The sequence below is a fragment of the Dipodomys merriami genome, unplaced genomic scaffold (genome assembly GCF_024711535.1).
Source record: "Dipodomys merriami isolate MVZ:Mamm:240054 unplaced genomic scaffold, mDipMer1.0.p SCAF_4, whole genome shotgun sequence".
NCBI classification, from domain to species: domain Eukaryota; kingdom Metazoa; phylum Chordata; class Mammalia; order Rodentia; family Heteromyidae; genus Dipodomys; species Dipodomys merriami.
The window spans coordinates 94,763,486-94,780,519 of record NW_027205603.1 but is presented as its reverse complement, the minus strand read 5'-3'; the positions used below and the strand labels follow the sequence as shown (position 1 = coordinate 94,780,519).

General features: G+C 57.5%; 1 protein-coding gene across 1 annotated transcript in view; it reads left to right on the top strand.

Moving 5' to 3' along the window:
* The window catches only part of LOC138806055 (zinc finger CCCH domain-containing protein 3-like), a 78,145-nt gene that overhangs the window by 27,117 nt on the left and 33,994 nt on the right, over positions 1 to 17,034 (top strand). The window contains exon 4 of the mRNA XM_069991533.1: positions 6,445 to 6,595. Within this exon, the coding sequence (XP_069847634.1) occupies positions 6,445 to 6,595 (151 nt within the window). The remainder of the gene's footprint in view (positions 1 to 6,444; positions 6,596 to 17,034) is intronic.

Here is a 17,034-nt window from a genome sequence, read left to right as displayed (position 1 = left end):
ACCACGCTTCCTCCCCTCCTGCCAGAAAGCAACAGCAGGAGAGACAGACCAGGCACTTCTCTGCTCCCTGGAGCCCTGGTCCCTCCTGCTCTTCCCAAGCCAGGCTCAGCGTTGCTCTGGGAGGACGCTCTGGGTCCTGCTTGCGGTGGGCATGTGGCACCATCTAGCACTGAGTATTGTAACCACAACTAGTGTCTGTTGTAACCATGGCTCATTAGGCAATTACTTGTTTTCTTTTTTTGCTGGTACTGGGGCTTGAACTCAGGGCCTTGTGCTCTTGTTTGGCTTTTTTACTCAAGGCTGGTACTCTTGAGCCACAGCTCCACTTTGACTTTTTGGTGATTAATTAGAAATAAGAATCTCATGGATATACCTTCCTGGGCTGGCTTTGAACCAAGAACCTCAAATCTCAGCCTCCCCAGTATCTAGGATTAGGTATGATCCACCAGCACCTGATGCCAGGTGATTACTTATAAGAAGCTTATTCTTCTGGGAGAATGCCTGTGCTTTGGCACCCTTCTGGGCCAGTAGGGAGAGCACCTGAGGTAGAGGTCACCTGGCTCCCCCAGGGTCTCTGCCTTCCTCTACACTCTGTGCCTCCTGCCTACAGAGTATCAGGCATCCTCCACCGCCATCCTGGGCCAGGGGAGGGACAGGCTGGAACCTGCGGTCCATCTTCCTTGCCTCCTGCGCAGGGTGCCTCTCCCAGGCCACCTGGGGCAGTGCTGGCATCTGCTGAGAAACAGTAGTGCTGGGGGGTAAAGGGCCTCTAGACCTCTGTCATGGGAACGCTGCCCTTGACTGGCGGTGCTGTGAGCTGGGACTCCCTGCGCCAGATCCTGAGATAGAGAGGTCCCAGGGGTCCCCGCCAGGTTGGGGCACAGCAGGCCATGGAGAGGGTGCTATTGACAGCAGATGGGCCAGCTGGGGCCTGAGCTGCCCGGGAAGTGAGCGTGGTTTATGGAGCAGGAGAGCGGAAATCAATGTGCCTCTGAAAGGGCTGAGCCGTCTTCGAGCCGTCTTCGGCCAGTGAAGGGTATGGACAGTTTGGAGATATTGAAGAAGTGTCAGGGCAGCTGTTGATAAAGAGCAGATCAGGCAATACATGAGGAAAGTTGAATCATACCAAATGAGGGACAGAGAGCCTGGCTGGGCAGAATGCCATCTCTGCAGCCTGGTCCTTCGTCCTTGGCCTGCAGTAGCTCCAAGGAGTCAGCACCAGACTGCCCCCTGCCTTTGTAGGGGGTGGCATAGTTGAGCCCTCCCCGCAGGGAGCCCCTTGTAGCACCCCCCTCTGGGTGGCCTCTCCGAGAGGCCGGGGGGTGTGGGGGGGAGAAGGTGTGCAGGAGGAACCTGCCCTCCTCCCCCAGGCCAGAAGGAGGTCAGATGTGTTACTTTGTGTGTCTGTAGGACATGCAGTGGTGAAGTTGTCCTGGTGGTGGCACAGGAATGCGTCCCTGGTGGCCTTCCTGTGGACCTGGCCCTGCCCAGCCCGCTCCCCTGGGCCTTTCTTTCATGTCTAGGGCCCAGGCAGGCATAGCACGGGCCAGCCTCTCCTGTCCCACTGGGATGGCTGCTCTGTGTGGCTGACCTGGCACATGTGTATGCAGGTGCCGTCTCTGGCCTTCACTCCAGCTGGCACGAAGGGTATTTTTTTGGGCTAGAGCAGGATAGTGGGCAGCTCCTTCTGTCTTTGTCCTAGCAGCCATACTGAGGCCTGCCCCACCTCTTTGGGAGGACAGGCCTATGCCACCACATGCAGCCTTTTATCTGTGTGTGTGTGTGTGTGGTGTGTGTGTGTGTGTGTGTGTGTACATGCCATCACATGCAGCCTTTTATCTGTGTGTGTGTGTGTACATGCCACCACATGCAGCCTTTTATCTGTGTGTGTGTGTGTACATGCCACCACATGCAGCCTTTTATCTGTGTGTGTGTGTGTGTTTGTGTGTGGTGTGTGTGTGTGTGTGTGTGTGTGTGTGTGTGTGTGTGTGTGTGTGTGTGTGTGTGTGTGTGTACACATGTACATGTCCTGGGGTTTAAAGTCAAGGCTGGGCACTGTTCCTGATTTTTTTTTTTTTTGGTCAGTCATGGAGCTTGAACTCTGGGCCTGGGCACTGTCCCTCAGCTCTTCAGTTCAAGGTTAACTCTCTACCACTTGAGCCACAGTGCCATTTCTGGTTTTCTGAGTGGTTTATTGGAGATAAGAGTCTCACGGAGTTCCTGCCTGGGCTGGCTTTGAACTGTGATCCTCAGATCTCAGCCTCCTGAGTAGCTAGGATTACAGGCGTGAGCCACTGATGCCCAGCCTGTTCCTGATCTTATTGCTTAAGACTGGCTTTCTACCACTTGAGCCACAGCTCTACTTATGGCTGTTTGGTGGTCAATTGGAGATAAGAGTCTCATGGACATTCCTGTCTGGGCTGGCTTTGAACCAAGAGCCTCAGATCTCCGCCTTCTGAGTAGCTAGGGTTACAGGTGTGAGCCGCTAGTGCCTGGCCCATTTTGTTGTTGTTAGTACTGGGGTTTGAACTCAGGATCTCCTTTGTGAGGTGAATACTCTGTCATTGAGCTACCTCCTGTCCTCGCCTGCCTTTCGGTAGGGTCCTGGTGTTCCTCCCCCAGCCCACGGGCGCCAGCCTGGGTCTTCTGTCCAGAAGCCCTGCTTCAGTGTCCTCTGTCGGCTCCCGACGGAGCCCAGGCTGTTCTGCGGGCTGGCCTGTGGCCTTTCCCGCCCCCATTGGTAGCTTCAGGCAGTTCTTTGCTCAAGGAGTAGTTTCAGTCTCATCTTATTCATTAGCCAGTTGTGAAATTAGCAACTCATTTTCTTCATAGTTATTTCTCTTTGAAGTTCCATAAAAATCTGAACTGCCTCTCAACTCCCGCCTGCACTAAAACAGAATGGGAGCATGGTCGCAGCGTACAGCTTGCCATCTGTGGTGAGGTGGGAGGCGGGGGGCCCGCCAGCCAGGCCGGAGGCGGAGGCAGGGCAGGGGTGCCCCGGCTGCCTAGCTTGCCACCGGCCACTGCTCGGGCCCATGGCTGGCGCTGGCCTGCCGCCTGACAGCACGTTGTTAGGGTGATGCTTGGGGTGCAGCCACATTCTTGGGGTGCCCTTGGGTTGCCCCTGGCCGGCTCCCAGCCAAAGCCCAAGGCCCCACACGGAGGGCGCTGAACCTCCGGCAGGAGCCCAGGCCCTGCTGATAGATGGGGCTCATATCCCATTCAAATATGATGCCAGCAGTTTTTTTGTAGTTTGTCTTCCATTGCAGTAGTAAAGTTTTTAATTAGGAAAGCTAATGAGATCGATTAGTCATTAGAAGTGACCTCTGGACGGCGGGCGGAGAGGGCTGCGTGTGTGGGCCTGATAACGCGGCGCGGGCAGCGTTGGCAATAAAAGCACAAGGGGCTTGATTTGAGTGAAGCGTGCCACGGGGGATACATCATGCGGAGAAAAAAAATTACAACCCTGGGAGTCTGTAATGAAGGGAATTAAACCAACATCCTATCTAAATAACATGATTATCTACACAAAACTCCTCAGCCAGCAAGGAGGGTGGACGCCCCCGCCGAGGAGGCCAGCTATTCCTGACTGAGCTGGCTGGCCTCAGCCCCGCTGAGCGGGACCCCGGCCTCTCTCTAACCTGACTTTTCGGGTCCCTGTGTCCGCACACAGCGCTGCCAGCCCCTGGGTCCTGGCTCGTTGGTCCTAGTGTGTCCCGTGCCCCCTGGACCATTGTCGGGTGCATCTGAGGTTCGTTGCTGAGGAAGATAGGGACTGCAAATAGTCTGGGCCAGGCTGAGGGCTACAGCCCCACCGTGGGGGTGGCATCGGGTGAGCTCCCCCCAGTGAGCCCCTTGTCGTACCCCTCTCTGATGAGAAGCTGATCCTGGAGGCTGAGGAGGGTGAAGGTGTGCAGAAGGCACCTGCCCTCCTCCCCCAGGCCAAAAGGAAGTCTGCTGTGTCACTCATGTGTTGTGGAAGGACGTGCGTTGGTGGTGTTGTCCTGTGGTGGGCGTAGGAATGCGTCCCTACTCAGCTCCATAGCAGGCAGGAGTGAGGGCCGCAAGAGGCTGAATCCTGATGGCTGCCACCCAAGTGTAGCCTGCTGAGTGACCTGCCAGGGAGGCGCTTTCTACACCTGAAAGTCCAGTCCTGTGGGCAAGATTGGGCGTTTCTTGGAGAGGTGACATCTACAGGACCAGGAAAAGAGGAAAGGAGGGAAAGCATTCACTCCAAGCTCTGGTGATGGTAACGTTAGCCAAAGGGACGTTTTGCATCTGGAAACAGGAGTAAAGAAAGCCCCTCCAGGTGTGGGGCTCCCTGGGCCAGGCTGCGTGGCCCAGTCCCAGCCCCTGCCGTGCCCTGCTGCGGCAGTCTCCAGGCCTGCCTGGCCATGGAGCTGAGCCGAGCTGAACTGTGTGGCAGAGTGCGTGGCTCTGCGGTCTGTGTCCTGTGACCGCCACATGCTGCCTGGCAGGCCAGCGGCCAGCTCACAAGCGGCTGCGGGGCAGTGAGTGCGGGGCCCGCGGCCTGTGCACATCTGGGAACTCTGGCTGCCAGCGGAGCCCTCTTGCTCTCCACAGGCAGCCCTGGCACCTGTGGGCCGGGTGGGGTGAGGTGGGGGAGGGGGAGGGGACAGGCTGGAGCAGGAAGCCAGCATGCGGCTTCCGGATGGTGAGGCCATGTCAGGGTTATTGATAACGTACTGAGTCTTAGGTTGTTGATAACAACGAATCTCACGTTATTGATAACTTATTGAATCTTCTATTCTGGAGCTCTTAGTTTGAACAAGGTACTATTGATTTTTGTTGATCTTTCCTTGCTTGTAAGACCCTGAAAATTCAATCAGGAAATACTTACTGATGCCTGCCTACTATACGCCAGGCCCCCTCTGTGTCTCAAGTTTGGCAGAGCCGGGGAGTGCTCAGAGCTAAGGGTTCACGCTTGCTTCCTGAGATCCTGCCTTCTTTTTGCCTCTCCCAGCTGCAGAGCAGTGATGAGAGACAGAGACGGGTGGGTTATGATAGCTCAGGTCCGGAACCCCAGCTTCTCAGGAGGATCGCTGGGTGAGGCCAGCCCGGGCAAAAAGTTAACCAAGTCCCCATTTCAGCAGACAAGCCAAGCGTGGTATGTGTCTGTGGCCTCATTTACACAGAAGGCATAGGTAAGAGGGACATGCTATAGTGCTAGCCTGGTACAAAAACACAAGAGCCCGTCTGAAAATACAGGGGACAGGGAGGCAGGTGGGGCGGTCGTGCGTCGAGGGCGAGCCCTGGGCGTGACCCCCGGGCGGGGAGGTGGGAGGCCCTGTGGCTGGCGTGTGCTGTCTGCGGCAGGACCCTCATCCACATGTGGCTGTGGCTTCCCCTTGGTGGCACACATTGTGGAGGCGCCCTCATTCCTGCCACTCAGGGCCTCTGGCCCTGGGCCAAGGTGGGCACGGATAGCCTGCACGCAGCCCACACCCCCTGTGGAGGGCTCGGGGGCTGTTGGGTAGCTTTGACTCTGCACCCCTGGAAGAGGCTGTGGCTCAGACAGGCAGGAGAGGACGCCCAAAGGAAGGGCCTTCGCTGACCTCTGGTGGGCAGCAGCACTCCTGGCTGTGTGGCCAGGGCCATGCTGCCCAGGTCTGCTCCAGGCTCTAGCCTTCCTACCTGTGCAGGTCCCGTGTGGGAATTGGGACCTGTGGGCAGGGAAGCTGTCCTGGGCCAGGGGGAAGCCAGGCCACCTGGGAAGGTTGGGCTGAGGTTCTGCCTGGGGCCCTGTGCCCAGGGCCAGAGGGGAGCAACCATGAGTGGCTGCCGTGTTAGCTTTAATTATCTGGGCAGTTAGAGCTGTACATTATGAAAGCCGGGCAATTAGGCTCGTTCCTCGAAGCTATGGAGAAATTGCCGGCTATCAAGTGGAAGGGAACTCGGGCAAAACAGATCCCTGCTAATTGCAAGAAACATTCAGCAAGAAAAAGCCGTGTGGATATCACCCTGCAGAATGTTATGAAAACAGTGATTAAGTACATAAATCTGTCTGGGCGCAGCGGAGGGGAGTGCTGGAGAGTTGGGGAGCCTCCAGGGCCCTCCTGCGTGTGGAGCCACAGGACCAGCACCCGAGCACTGCCCCCCTCAGCCTCCGAGCCCCCCTGGGGTTGGACTCTGGGGACTTCCTGGAGCGGCCTGACTTTCTGGGTTTGCTTTGTGCAGGGCAGGCACTCGGCACCCACCCTCCCTGCGGACAGAACAGCTGTGAGGCTGCAGTTGCTCCTGCCTGGAGGCCGGCTCCTAAGGCCCTGGCTGCCAGGCCCTCTGTGTGTGTGTGGGGGGGAGCACATGTGTGCCTCGTGGGGTACGGCTGGAGCTAGTGGGGATGGAAAGGCCTCTACTCAGAGGACAGCCTCAGGGCCTGGGGCCTCCACTGACCCACACCTGTGCCTTGGGTTTTCTCTGCAGCGTCCAGCATGCACTTGCGGACCCCACCCACCGGCAAGGTGATCAAGACCCGCTACAGAATCATCAAGAAGGCCTCAGCTTCTCCTCTCAGCATCCCGCCCTTCCCCCTGACTCTGCCCTCTTGGCGGGCCCGGCGTACCTCACTGTCCAGGTAGGAGGGCTTGTCTGGGCTTCTCAGGCCTGGGTATCAAGGGCTGCAGGTTGGGGCCTAAAGGACGTGTACACCAAGCTTGCTTCAGAGAGCTGTGCGGTGCACAGCATGATGGCTGACAGCCTAGTTTTTGTGTTTGCTGAGCAGTTTGTGTACACGCTTTGTAGACAGTCTACTGTAACACATATGTACAAAGACGCACACAAGGGCACGTGCTCTCCAGTGCTGTTGTAAGCCTGCTGCTCCTGGGGCCTCGTACATGACAGAAGTGGCCATCACCAAGACCCTGAGCTTCTCAGAGAGAAGCTGCTGGCGAGAGGCCTGGTCTGGAGGCCGCCGGCGTGTTGTCGGGTGGTGACGTGGGCTTCTGCCCCACCTAGGCCACCTCGGGCCTCGTGCTCTGACCTGCTGTAGCCATGCCCTAGAGCAGTGGGGCAGGGACAGGTAGGTATCAGAGGAGCTTGCTCCTGCCTTCTGGGGCCTCTGGTGGGCTCTGTCGCCCCCTGGTCCAAGGAACAGCTCCTTCCCTTGCTGAAGTGGAAGTGCCCCACGTCCAGGCGTGGGGAGGGGTAGGGGCAGAGCCTGGCCCCAGGGAGCTGAGGTGGCCTGCCACTCTCGGCAGGCCCACGGAGCTGGGTGCAGTATCCAGGGCCTGCCACCGGACACTACCCGGCTGTTTTCCTGCTGCGACCCACAGTATCCCAGACTTAGGTCAACCTGTGTGCTTGGGCTGTGTGGACATACGGGGCTCAGTCTGCCTCCGACCTCGGCCTTTCTCCTATGGCTGCTGCCGACTTTCTGGAGGCACTAGCTGGAAGTATATTTTAAATTAATTTTACTGCACTTTTTGTAATATTTTTGTTTTAAATAGATTTATAAGCATCTTGGGGGCTATTTCTACAAATTTATGAAGATAATTTTTACTCTCTCGATAAGGTTAAATTTACACCTGCTATTTCCATATTAATTCTCATTGCTAAGTGGATCTAATTTTCTTCCGTTCCTCTATCTGGTGAGCATGGCCTTTCCTAATGCAATTTCCCCCTTACTAAATCACTGTGATCAGGAGCCATGATCGAGCTAAATTAACTTAAATTAATTTACTTAATAAGAGCCCCAGATCATTGTGAATGAGGTTCAGATTTATTGATTCTCGGCTCCGAGAGCCTCTCGCTCCTGCGTTCCGCGTTTGCCTGAGGCGCGCCTCTCCCAGGGACGTGGTGAGGGGTTTGAAGTGATTTTCCTTGGGGACTCACCTGGCCTTGCCCTCTAGCCTCTGAGAACCAAAGAGGCCCCAGTTTTGAGCCTCTCTGGGCCCCTTAGGACGGCCCCCAAATAGCCAGGAGGTCAAGGTGGCCTCCTGTGGCATCCAGGAGGCGGAGAGTGGCCAGGCCAGCTGACTCACTCTTTAAAGCTGTGACCTGCAGAGGTGGGTCTGCGGTGAGCGTGGGTGGACAGGAGGTAGGGAAGGCCTAGCCTGTAGGTGGCTCAAGGCCTGTAGCCATAGGCATCCTAATTCAGCCACAGAGCTGACCGGAACGGCGTGGTCACTTGAGGGGAGGTAGGGATGGCTCTTCTGCTCTTCCCTTACCACCTCAGCCTGGTCCTGGCCACATCCTTGCTGGGTACCTGGGCCTCGTAGGGCCATGTCCACTGGCCTTAGGGTGGGAGTAGGTGGAGGAGGGAGGGAGGCCTGGGCCTCCCTTGCCCAAGGTCACCTGTGCTTTGGTTTGGCTGCCTGCTCAGCAGAGTGGCTGCCAGCCAGCTGCCCAGCCTGCTGTCAGCTGTACACGCCTGGGCCTGGCTTGTTGAGGCAGCAGAAAGAGCCTGTCTCTGGAGCCAGGGGCTGGGCTGGCGCCTGCGCCTGAGGTTGGCAGGCCGGCCTGCTGTGGGAGACGCTGGACCATGGGCTGTGGAAGCCTTAGAAGGCTGAGGGACCCCGAGCCTGCTCTTCCTATGGAGCCTCAGTTTCCTGTCCTGTCCTTGTGCCAAAACTTCTTCATGCTGAGATGGCAGACATGAAGCCATGGGCAGACAAGAAGCATGAAGGCTGGGGTTCAAAGACCCAGGAGCGCTGCCTGGAGAGGAGCCTGCTGGCCATATCCTGTCATCAGCCAGGCGCACCTGACGTCTGTTTGGCTCTGTCACATCCCTGTCCTCCTTGGGGCGGGCCACCTGGTTGAGTCTGGCTGGAGACTCAGGCCGGGGGTGGTGTCCTGAGGGCTGGACTTTTGGAGACCGGAGAGGGGACAAGGAGGGGTGGTGCGTGTGGGTGAGCTGGCTCCTCCCGAGGCGCTCTGTGCTGCTTACGGAAGTCCCTGCCCCTGCCCTTCCCCTGTCCCTCCCTTTGTGTCAGTCCTCTCCTGTGTGGCAGAGCCTTCCCAACCCAGTGAGGGCCCTGGAAGCCCTTCACTGTTCTCTGGGGAGTGGGAGCCCCTGGCGCCCAGGCTGTTGGTGCTGCCTCTGTTCTTGGAAGAGCAGGCAGGGTGGCTGCCTGTCCCGGGCGCTGTGTTCCTCTGAGTGGGTTGTACTCTCAGCCTGGTGGGCAGCCGATGGGCATCATAGGCCGTATGGGAGCAGGCAGGCATTTCTCTCCTGCCACTAGTGATCTGCAGGCTGGACGCCGAGGGAGGGTGCGGGTGGTCCCTGCTGGCCTTGGGTTCTCTTTTGTAGTCGCTTCTTGTGCCTGTCTAGGGTGCCCCTGAGCAGAGGGGTCTTTGGGTGTTGGTAGATGAGGTCGTGTTGGCCAGGGACGGAGGCAGGACAGGGCAGTGCCTTCGGGGGTGGTGTCCACAGTGCCGTGGCAGTCCTGGCCTCCGTGGGTGCAGGCGGCAGCTGGCTGGTGGAAGTGCTGGCATGGGTCAGGCTGCTCCGTGGCACCCATCTTGTGCCCTGGAGAGCAAACAGTCTGCACCGCTCACCCGCAGGAACTCTATCCCCCTTTCTGCAAGCTACCCTGCACATCCCCCGGGACTGCACACACTGCTGCATTGGGTGGGGCCTCCTCCCTGGAGAGCCAGGCCCAGAACCTACCCAGGGACCCAGAGGGTCCCTGCGCAGAGCAGAAGGTCAGAGGACGCTCCCCGCGGAGCCCAGGACTGAGTTGCTATCAGGCAGGAATTCTTTTTTTTGTTTTGTGTTCTAAGATTTGTGGATTTGCCTGCGCCCTTCTGGCTTCCAGCAAGTTCATTAATCTGAACTGAAGCTGAAATGTGACTTATATCCCTAAACTGCCTGTCACTTTTTTTCTCTCTCCAAATTCATTTGACATGAAAGTGCGAAATAAACAGAAGCCGCTGTGCTTAAGCAGATGAATCTGGAGGCTTTTCCATCCCCACTACAAATGGCCCTGTCACAGAGCTGCTGCTTGCTGGGCTGCCTTTTTATTTTATTTTATTTTGTGCCCATGCGGTAAATCTTAAGTAATCTCTGTGCAGTTTGACGAGGTTTAGACCAAGATTTTGAAAGGCTCCGAAACACTTCTGCAAAGTGACATCTCATTAAAGAGGATTCAGCTGGGGATGGGAGGCGGCATGCGCTCGGCCCCTGCGCCAGCGCTCTCCCTCCGAGCATCTCCTTAATGAGCAGGTGTGCCTGCCAGCCACCGCCCTGCTCTGCCTCCTGCCCGCTGTCTGGCATGGAGACTGCCTTACTTAGCCAGCAGGCTGCCAGAGCTGCCGCCGCCATAGAGTGTCACCGAGTGTGTGGTGCAACAGCAGGCGCTCACCTCTTGCTCTTCAGCCAGCAGTCTGAGATCAGGGTGCAAACGGTTGGGTGTTTGGCGAGAGCTTGTTCCTGGTTACTGGGGAGTATCTTCTCACTGAGTCTTCACTGGCAGACCGGGGGGGGGGGTGCTGAGAGAGAGTCACACCCTCCCATATTCTCCAGAGCTTCCTGGTGAGGGCTCCGTTCCCGTCCCGAGGGGCCTATCCGCAGGACCTTATCTAACCTCTAATATAATAGTCTCCCAAAGGGCTCACCTCGGTAATGTCTTGCTGGAGCCAGGGGCTTCACTGTGGAGATGCTTTTTTTGTTGTTGTTGTTCGTAGGGTTGAACTCAGGGCCTGGGCGCTGTCCCTGAGCTCTTTCTCTCAAGGCTAATTAGCTCTACCACTTTGAGGTACAGCGCCACTTCTGGCTTTGAACCATGATCCTCAGATCTCAGCCTCCTGAGTAGCTAGGGTTACAGGTGTGAGTCACTGGCGCCTGGCTCAGTGTAGAGATTTTGAGGGCACAAGCATCCAGTCCATGGCAGGGCAGCCAGGATTCTCTTTCCTGATGTCCCCAGAGAGTCTGGTAGTAAAGGGTGTTTGGGGCGACGCTCCCTTCTCTCTATGTTGCTTGTGTCTGATCCACGCCAGGGCTTGTGCTCCCTCTGGGAAGTCCTGAAAGGCCTGACTGTGCCGCCAGCCCTGCCCCCGGCAGCCTGCTCAGTTCTCCTCAGCCCAGCCCAGCCTGGGGCCCTGCTGCAGGCCAGCAGGGTGGGGTCCCAGACACCAAGGGGGATGAGTATGTTGGGCTAGGAATCTGTGGGGACCTGGCCACCTGGGCACTAGGTCTTCCAGCAGGGAGGGGCTTGGGAAGCAGGTGGACCATCGAGGCAGGTGTTTTCACAGGTGGCTACTGCTGGAGCACTGAGGCCCCGACTTCTGCCCAGGGTGGAGGGGTGGTGGGGTGGCAGTCTGGCATCAGAGCCCTCATGGGTGGAAGGGCAGCACGGGTCACGAGTGGGGCCTTTCTATGGCCTAGAGGAGGGTGCAGAACATCAGCTGAGAGGAGAGAGGCCAGGGCTTGGTGCACAGGTGGGACCCGTGGGCCTGCTCTAGCCCATCAGGAGAGAGTCAGGATGGGCTGAGCCCTCCGCAGGACGAGCAGCCTGCCGGGGGCAGCGCTGCGGCAGGGGCTGTGACGCTGCAGCTCTGAGCCATGGTTCAGGGCAGCCCTTTCCTCAGTGGGGACAGGGCTGCAGCTGCCTGCGTTCTGCTGTGTCTTACCTGGCTCTGTCTGGCCCCCAAGGCTTGGAGGAAGGGAGCTCCGTGGTGAGCTCCGAGTGAGTAGCTCCGGCTGCCAGGAGAGCTGGGGACATGCTTAGGAATAGTGGGATTGCGATCCAGCGTTTCGCACGGATCCTGTTCAGAAGTCCCTGCCTGGGGTGCCCTCCTTGCAGCTTCCCCCGAGCACTGGCACCAGTGTTGGGCAGGATATCTGCTGCAGGACCGGTCTGTGGGGCTGTGGCTGTGTGTGGGGTACTGTGCACTTGTGTCACAGCACAGGGGAGGGCTGGCCCAGAGCTGCTCCTCTGCTGGGAAGGCTTTCCGCGTGGGCGTGGTGGTGGCCCTGATGGGTCACGCGCTGCCTCTGTTTGACTTCTGGGCGCCACATGTGACCTCCCAGGCGGTGTGTGTGAGTGTGGGCACTGCTGCCCTGGCCTGCTTTCAGGGCCCCTGGGGAGGCTGCGGCCAGCGATTCTCTGCTCTGTGAAATCTGTGCCTTGACCAATCAGGCCACAAGAGTGCAGCCAGACACAGGAAGCCCTCACGAGGCAGAGGCAGGACCTCCTCCTGAGTGTTGGGCACTTCCCAGAAATGGAGCAGGGCAGGACTCGGTGCCCTGCAGCAGAGGTGTGGGGCTGGCACAGGGCTTCTGCCCCCAGTCCCATTGCCCCCTTGACTTCAGTAAAAAGCGGGCCTTGGGGTCACCTCACAGGCTCTGCAGGTGAGCAGATCCTAGTTGTGGCCGAGGTGAGCACTCACCTCCACCCAAGGCTGAGCTGGGCCTTGACAGCTGCTCTCCCGGCTCAGGCCCCACTCCGGCCTTGGGGCTGATGCCCCATGGTGCTACTGCCAGTAATGCTGTCTGTCCCTGCCTCAGAACTCAGGACTGTCCTGGCTTCCCCTTGGCCTGCTCTGATGAGTCCCTGGTATTTTCCACTTGGTGATAGCCATGCCTGGTGACAGTTCCAACAGGGCGGCCTTGGCTCGGAGGGATGGGGCCAGGGATCCCCTGAGGAGGTCTCAGCGGCTGGAATTGGACCGCAGCTGTCTCCAGACCAGGAACCCCTTTCTCCATCTCCCTTGCGGTCTCCGCCTGCCAGTCTTGCAACTCAGTTCCCTGCCTGGTCCCAACAGCACGCGAGGTCCTTAGGCCTGATGTGACAGCAGGACACGGGGCCTGCAGCCCCAGGAGGGTGGTGCTGTGTCCTCCCAGGGCCATCACCGGGAGCAGAGGTGGAGCATTGCCACCCATCTTGAGGTTCCCCATGGCCTGGGAGTGCCACAGCCTCCCTGGCCCCTTTCCTCACCCTGTTGTTGGCATTGGAGCCGTGAGGCAAGGTCCCTCTGTGAATGGGCATGTGCGGAGGCTGGGAGAATCTGGGTGTGGGTCATCTGACTACACCAGGCTTCTGGCTTGCTCAAGACAGGCGGGCAGGGTGGCCAGCACCGCAGGCTCTGAGGGTCATGGTAGAGGGGTGGTCCTGTGGGGCCCCTCCCATGTTCACGTGTCAGGCTCTAGGTCAGAGCCTGAGAGTAGACCAGTCGTTAGCTCCTGACTGTTCTCCAGGCGTCCCCAGGAGGGTGTCCTCGGCTGGGCACGGGTAGTGATGCCGGTGACCATGTCAGAAGTGGCCTGCAGGCCTGGCATACAGTCCAGGCGGTTGCTCCCTTGTGTCCTTGTGTGTGCTCATCTGTACACTCACCCACCCAGCTCTCGCCTTTGATCCCGTGTGTGTACTCAGAGGTACACTCCCTCAGCGCCTCCGGCTCCCGCCTTCCAGGAAGCTGGCCTGTAGAGACTAGACCTGAGAGGCCTCAGTTCCTGGGTGGAGAGGCCCCAGTGAGACTTGTCTCAGGTCTCCCATTGTGGGAAGTCCTCAGGCGGCCAGGCAGGGACCGGGGCAGAGACTCTGCCGAGGAGGGAGGCCTCAGAGCAGGGGCGTGAGGCTCTAGAGTGGCTGAATAGGCCTGGACGTGGCAACTCAGCTGCCCTGGCCCAGGTCCTGTTGTGGCCAGCTGGTGGGCATAACGTGTGACCTGGCCACTGGCGGCCCAGGGCTCTGTTGGCCAGGGTACAACATCTGTGCCCTGTCTGTCTGATGCCTGCAGACAGACCATTGGGCCCCAAAGGGCTGCAGCTGCAAGGTCCGGGCTGGCTCAGGGCTGCAGGCTGCCTGAGAGTCCCCTGCTCCCTGGCTCTGGCCGCGCGGACTCGGGCTGCCCGTCGCCTCGCTCCGTGTCAGCCGCACCGGCACAGGGGGCAGTTGTGGGGTTCCTGGCTCACCCAACTCGCTTTCCTAACTAGTTCTTTGCATCTAATTTTCTTTAGCAACTGTGTTTGTGCACACGTATGTGTATATGTGTGCCATAGTAGGACTTGAACTCTGGGCTTTTTCACTCAAGGCTGGCACTTACCCGTTGAGCTACTCCTTTAGTTAGAGCTTTTTGCTGGTTAATTGGAGTTAATTGTCTTGTAGACTTTCTACCTGGGCAGGCTTCGAACCATGATCCTTGGATTTCATCCCCCGAGTAGCGAGGATCACGGGCAGTGAGCCACCAGTGCAGTCTCTTTGGTTTGGATACACTTTTGTATTTACAGAAAAGTTACAATAGCACGTCGAGCTCCATATGTTCTGTGCCATTTGTTTCCCCGTTTGCCGCATTACTTTGTGTCTCCCGTGTGGCTGGCAGGGCTGCCCTGCACACATAGTGGTCCTGAGGGCCTCTCTCCGTGTCACGCACCCACCTGCAGGCCCAAGGGCGAATGTGGCCTTGCTCGGCTTGAGATGTGAAGGCCGGTGGGCTGGACGTCCCACTGCGGATGACTCCTTGGAATGAGGCTCACATTCACCATCTTGGCAGGAGAGCTTTGCAGGCGCTGCCCAGTGTTGAAGAAGCTGCTGGCCGACATCTGCAGTGCTCCGTACTCTCAGCTGCGGTGGAGCCATATGAGGACTTGTAGCATCTGGGACCCCACTGAGCGGCCACTCCGTCTTTTCTAGCCTCTCCTTCCTTCTGGATGGCATGGTGGGTTCCCATCCTGGCCTGTGTGCTTGCATGTATTTATAACACTGTGACCCAGGTTTCTTGTTCTGTCTGACTGGCCTGTAGTCAGTTGCTGTCATTAATTTTGGTCCTGAGTTGCTCCCGTCTTCCTGGCTGGCCGAGGTTCTTTCAACACAACAACACAGTTCCTTTGGCATTTCATACTTCCTATGGGTGCTGTGCTTCAGCCCACCCTGGACCCACCTTTCCTGGCCCTTAAATCACCTACTTTTTTTTTTTTTTTTGTGGGTCCTGGGGCCTAAACTCTGGGCCTGGGCGCTGTCCCTCAGCTCTTCAGATCAAGGCTAGTGCTCAACCATTTGAGCCATGGTGCCACTACTGGCTTTTTCTGTTTATGTGATGCTAAGGAATTGAACCCAGGGCTCCATGCATGCTAGGCAAGCAGTCTACCACTGAGCCACCTTCCCAGCCTAGATCGCAGCCTCTTGAGTAGTTTTGATTACAGGTGTGAGGCACCAGCACCCAGCTCTCCAGCCTTTTTTGATGCAGTGAGTCACTTGAATTTTATGCTTGGTCTGGCCTCAAACTGTGATCCTTCCTGTATCAGCCTTCTGGAGTAGCTAGGTGTACAGGCATGAGCTACCATGTGTGGCTGACTCTTCGGTCAACAGTTTCCTTCACATGACAGCATCTCACTGTGTTCTCTGGGGGCCAGTGATGCAGAACACTCATTCGCTGAGTCCCTCCTTCTGGGGCATTTTTCTCTTCCTTTGTGAAAGATCCATTCAGATATTTTATACACGCTTTTTTTTTTTTTTTTTTTTTTGGGTCCGGTTGTGGGGCCTGAACTCTGGGCCTGGGCGCTGTCCCTCAGCATTTCAGCTCAAGGTGAGCACTCTACCACTTGAGCCACAGTGCCACTTCTGGCTTTTTCTGCTTATGTGGTGCTGAGGAATTGAACCCAGGGCCTCATGCATGCAAGGCAAGCGCTCTACCACTGAGCCACTTTCCCAACCCCAAACCCTATATTTTTAAGTTTTTTTTTTTTTTTCTTGAGTCCAGTTGTGGGGCGTGAACTCCGAGCCTGGGCGCTGTCCCTCAGCTTTTCAGCTCAAGGCTAGTGCTCTACCACTTGAGCCACAGCGCCACTTTGGGCTTTTTTCTTTTTGCTTATGTGGTGCTGAGGAATCGAACCCAGGGCCTCATGCATGCAAGGCAAGTGCTCTACCACTGAGCCATCTTCCCAGCCCTTATACTTGCTTTTAAGTGGTGATTTTTTTCTTCATTTCTGACCGGGGGAGGGGGGTACACTTAATCTTAAGGCACCGTGCCCTTCCCTTCCCCTGCTGTGCCAGCCTCATGAGTGGACGGGCTTCTTCCCAGTGAGGAGTCTGGTGGAGTGCGCGGGAGAGCGCAGCCTCGCCTCTCACCTGTGGCAGCCCCGTGGCCCCTGTCACTTGGGGAGCGTCTGTGGCCCGGCCCACCCACCTCAACCTCAGCCTCGGCGCTATGTCCACCGTTCGCCTGCATGTACACTCTTCTCGGCCCCCTTGGCTGCTGTGCCCCAAGCCCGGACTCTCCAGTCCTGCCGAGGGTGTGCTGCATGGCTTCATGCCCCTGCTGGGGTGGGGGGACAGGCCCAGGCTTGTGTCCCAGGTGATTTTTATGGGGTTCCTGTTCCTTTCTTGGTCAGAGATGCCAGGCTGGGTGTGTCTGTCTGGGGCCACCGTCGGTGTCCAGTGCCAGGCCTGATGTCTACTGCCAGACCTGCTCGCTTAGGTTCCATTGGTGCTCTAGGATTGGAGAAAACAGGTCTAGAAAACAAAGTGGGCTGCTTGGCCTGGTGGGGCAGGGCAGCGCGGGGCTAGCCCCCTGTGTGTAGAGGAGCAGGGCAGCCTCCAGTGCAGTCGGCCTCCAGGCAGTGGCCCAGGTCTCACTGTGGGCCTGCGGAGTGACCCCGAGCCCCTCCTTGCCTCCCGACCTGGCCCCCGTGCTCCCCCACGTGGTATCGGAGCAGGTCTCCTCCGGCAGGTTTTTAGACTTTTATTTCATGAGAACAGGCGGTTACAGCTCCCCAAGTGCCGTAAAAGCCGACGTGATGGCCCCCCCGCGCCTGCGCTCATTTTTATAATTTTTTATTTTATGAAACAGGACAGGGAGCTTAGTGACTTATTACTATTCATTTCGTTTCAATGCAGTAAATATTGATTCAGTTGGGGGTTTTCAATTTAAACCGCTCGGCGATTATATAAAATATTACTGGCCTCTGAAATTATGCTTACCGATCCCTTCGGCTGCTCATTAAGGAAGGAGTGCAATTTTTAGATCCCTTTGCCTTCATCATTCTAATAAATGGGCTGAGATAGGTTTTTACACGGAAGGTGCCACAGAAGCTGCTGGCAGGGGCTTGACAGTACGGATGCAACTCTTAATTTGGAA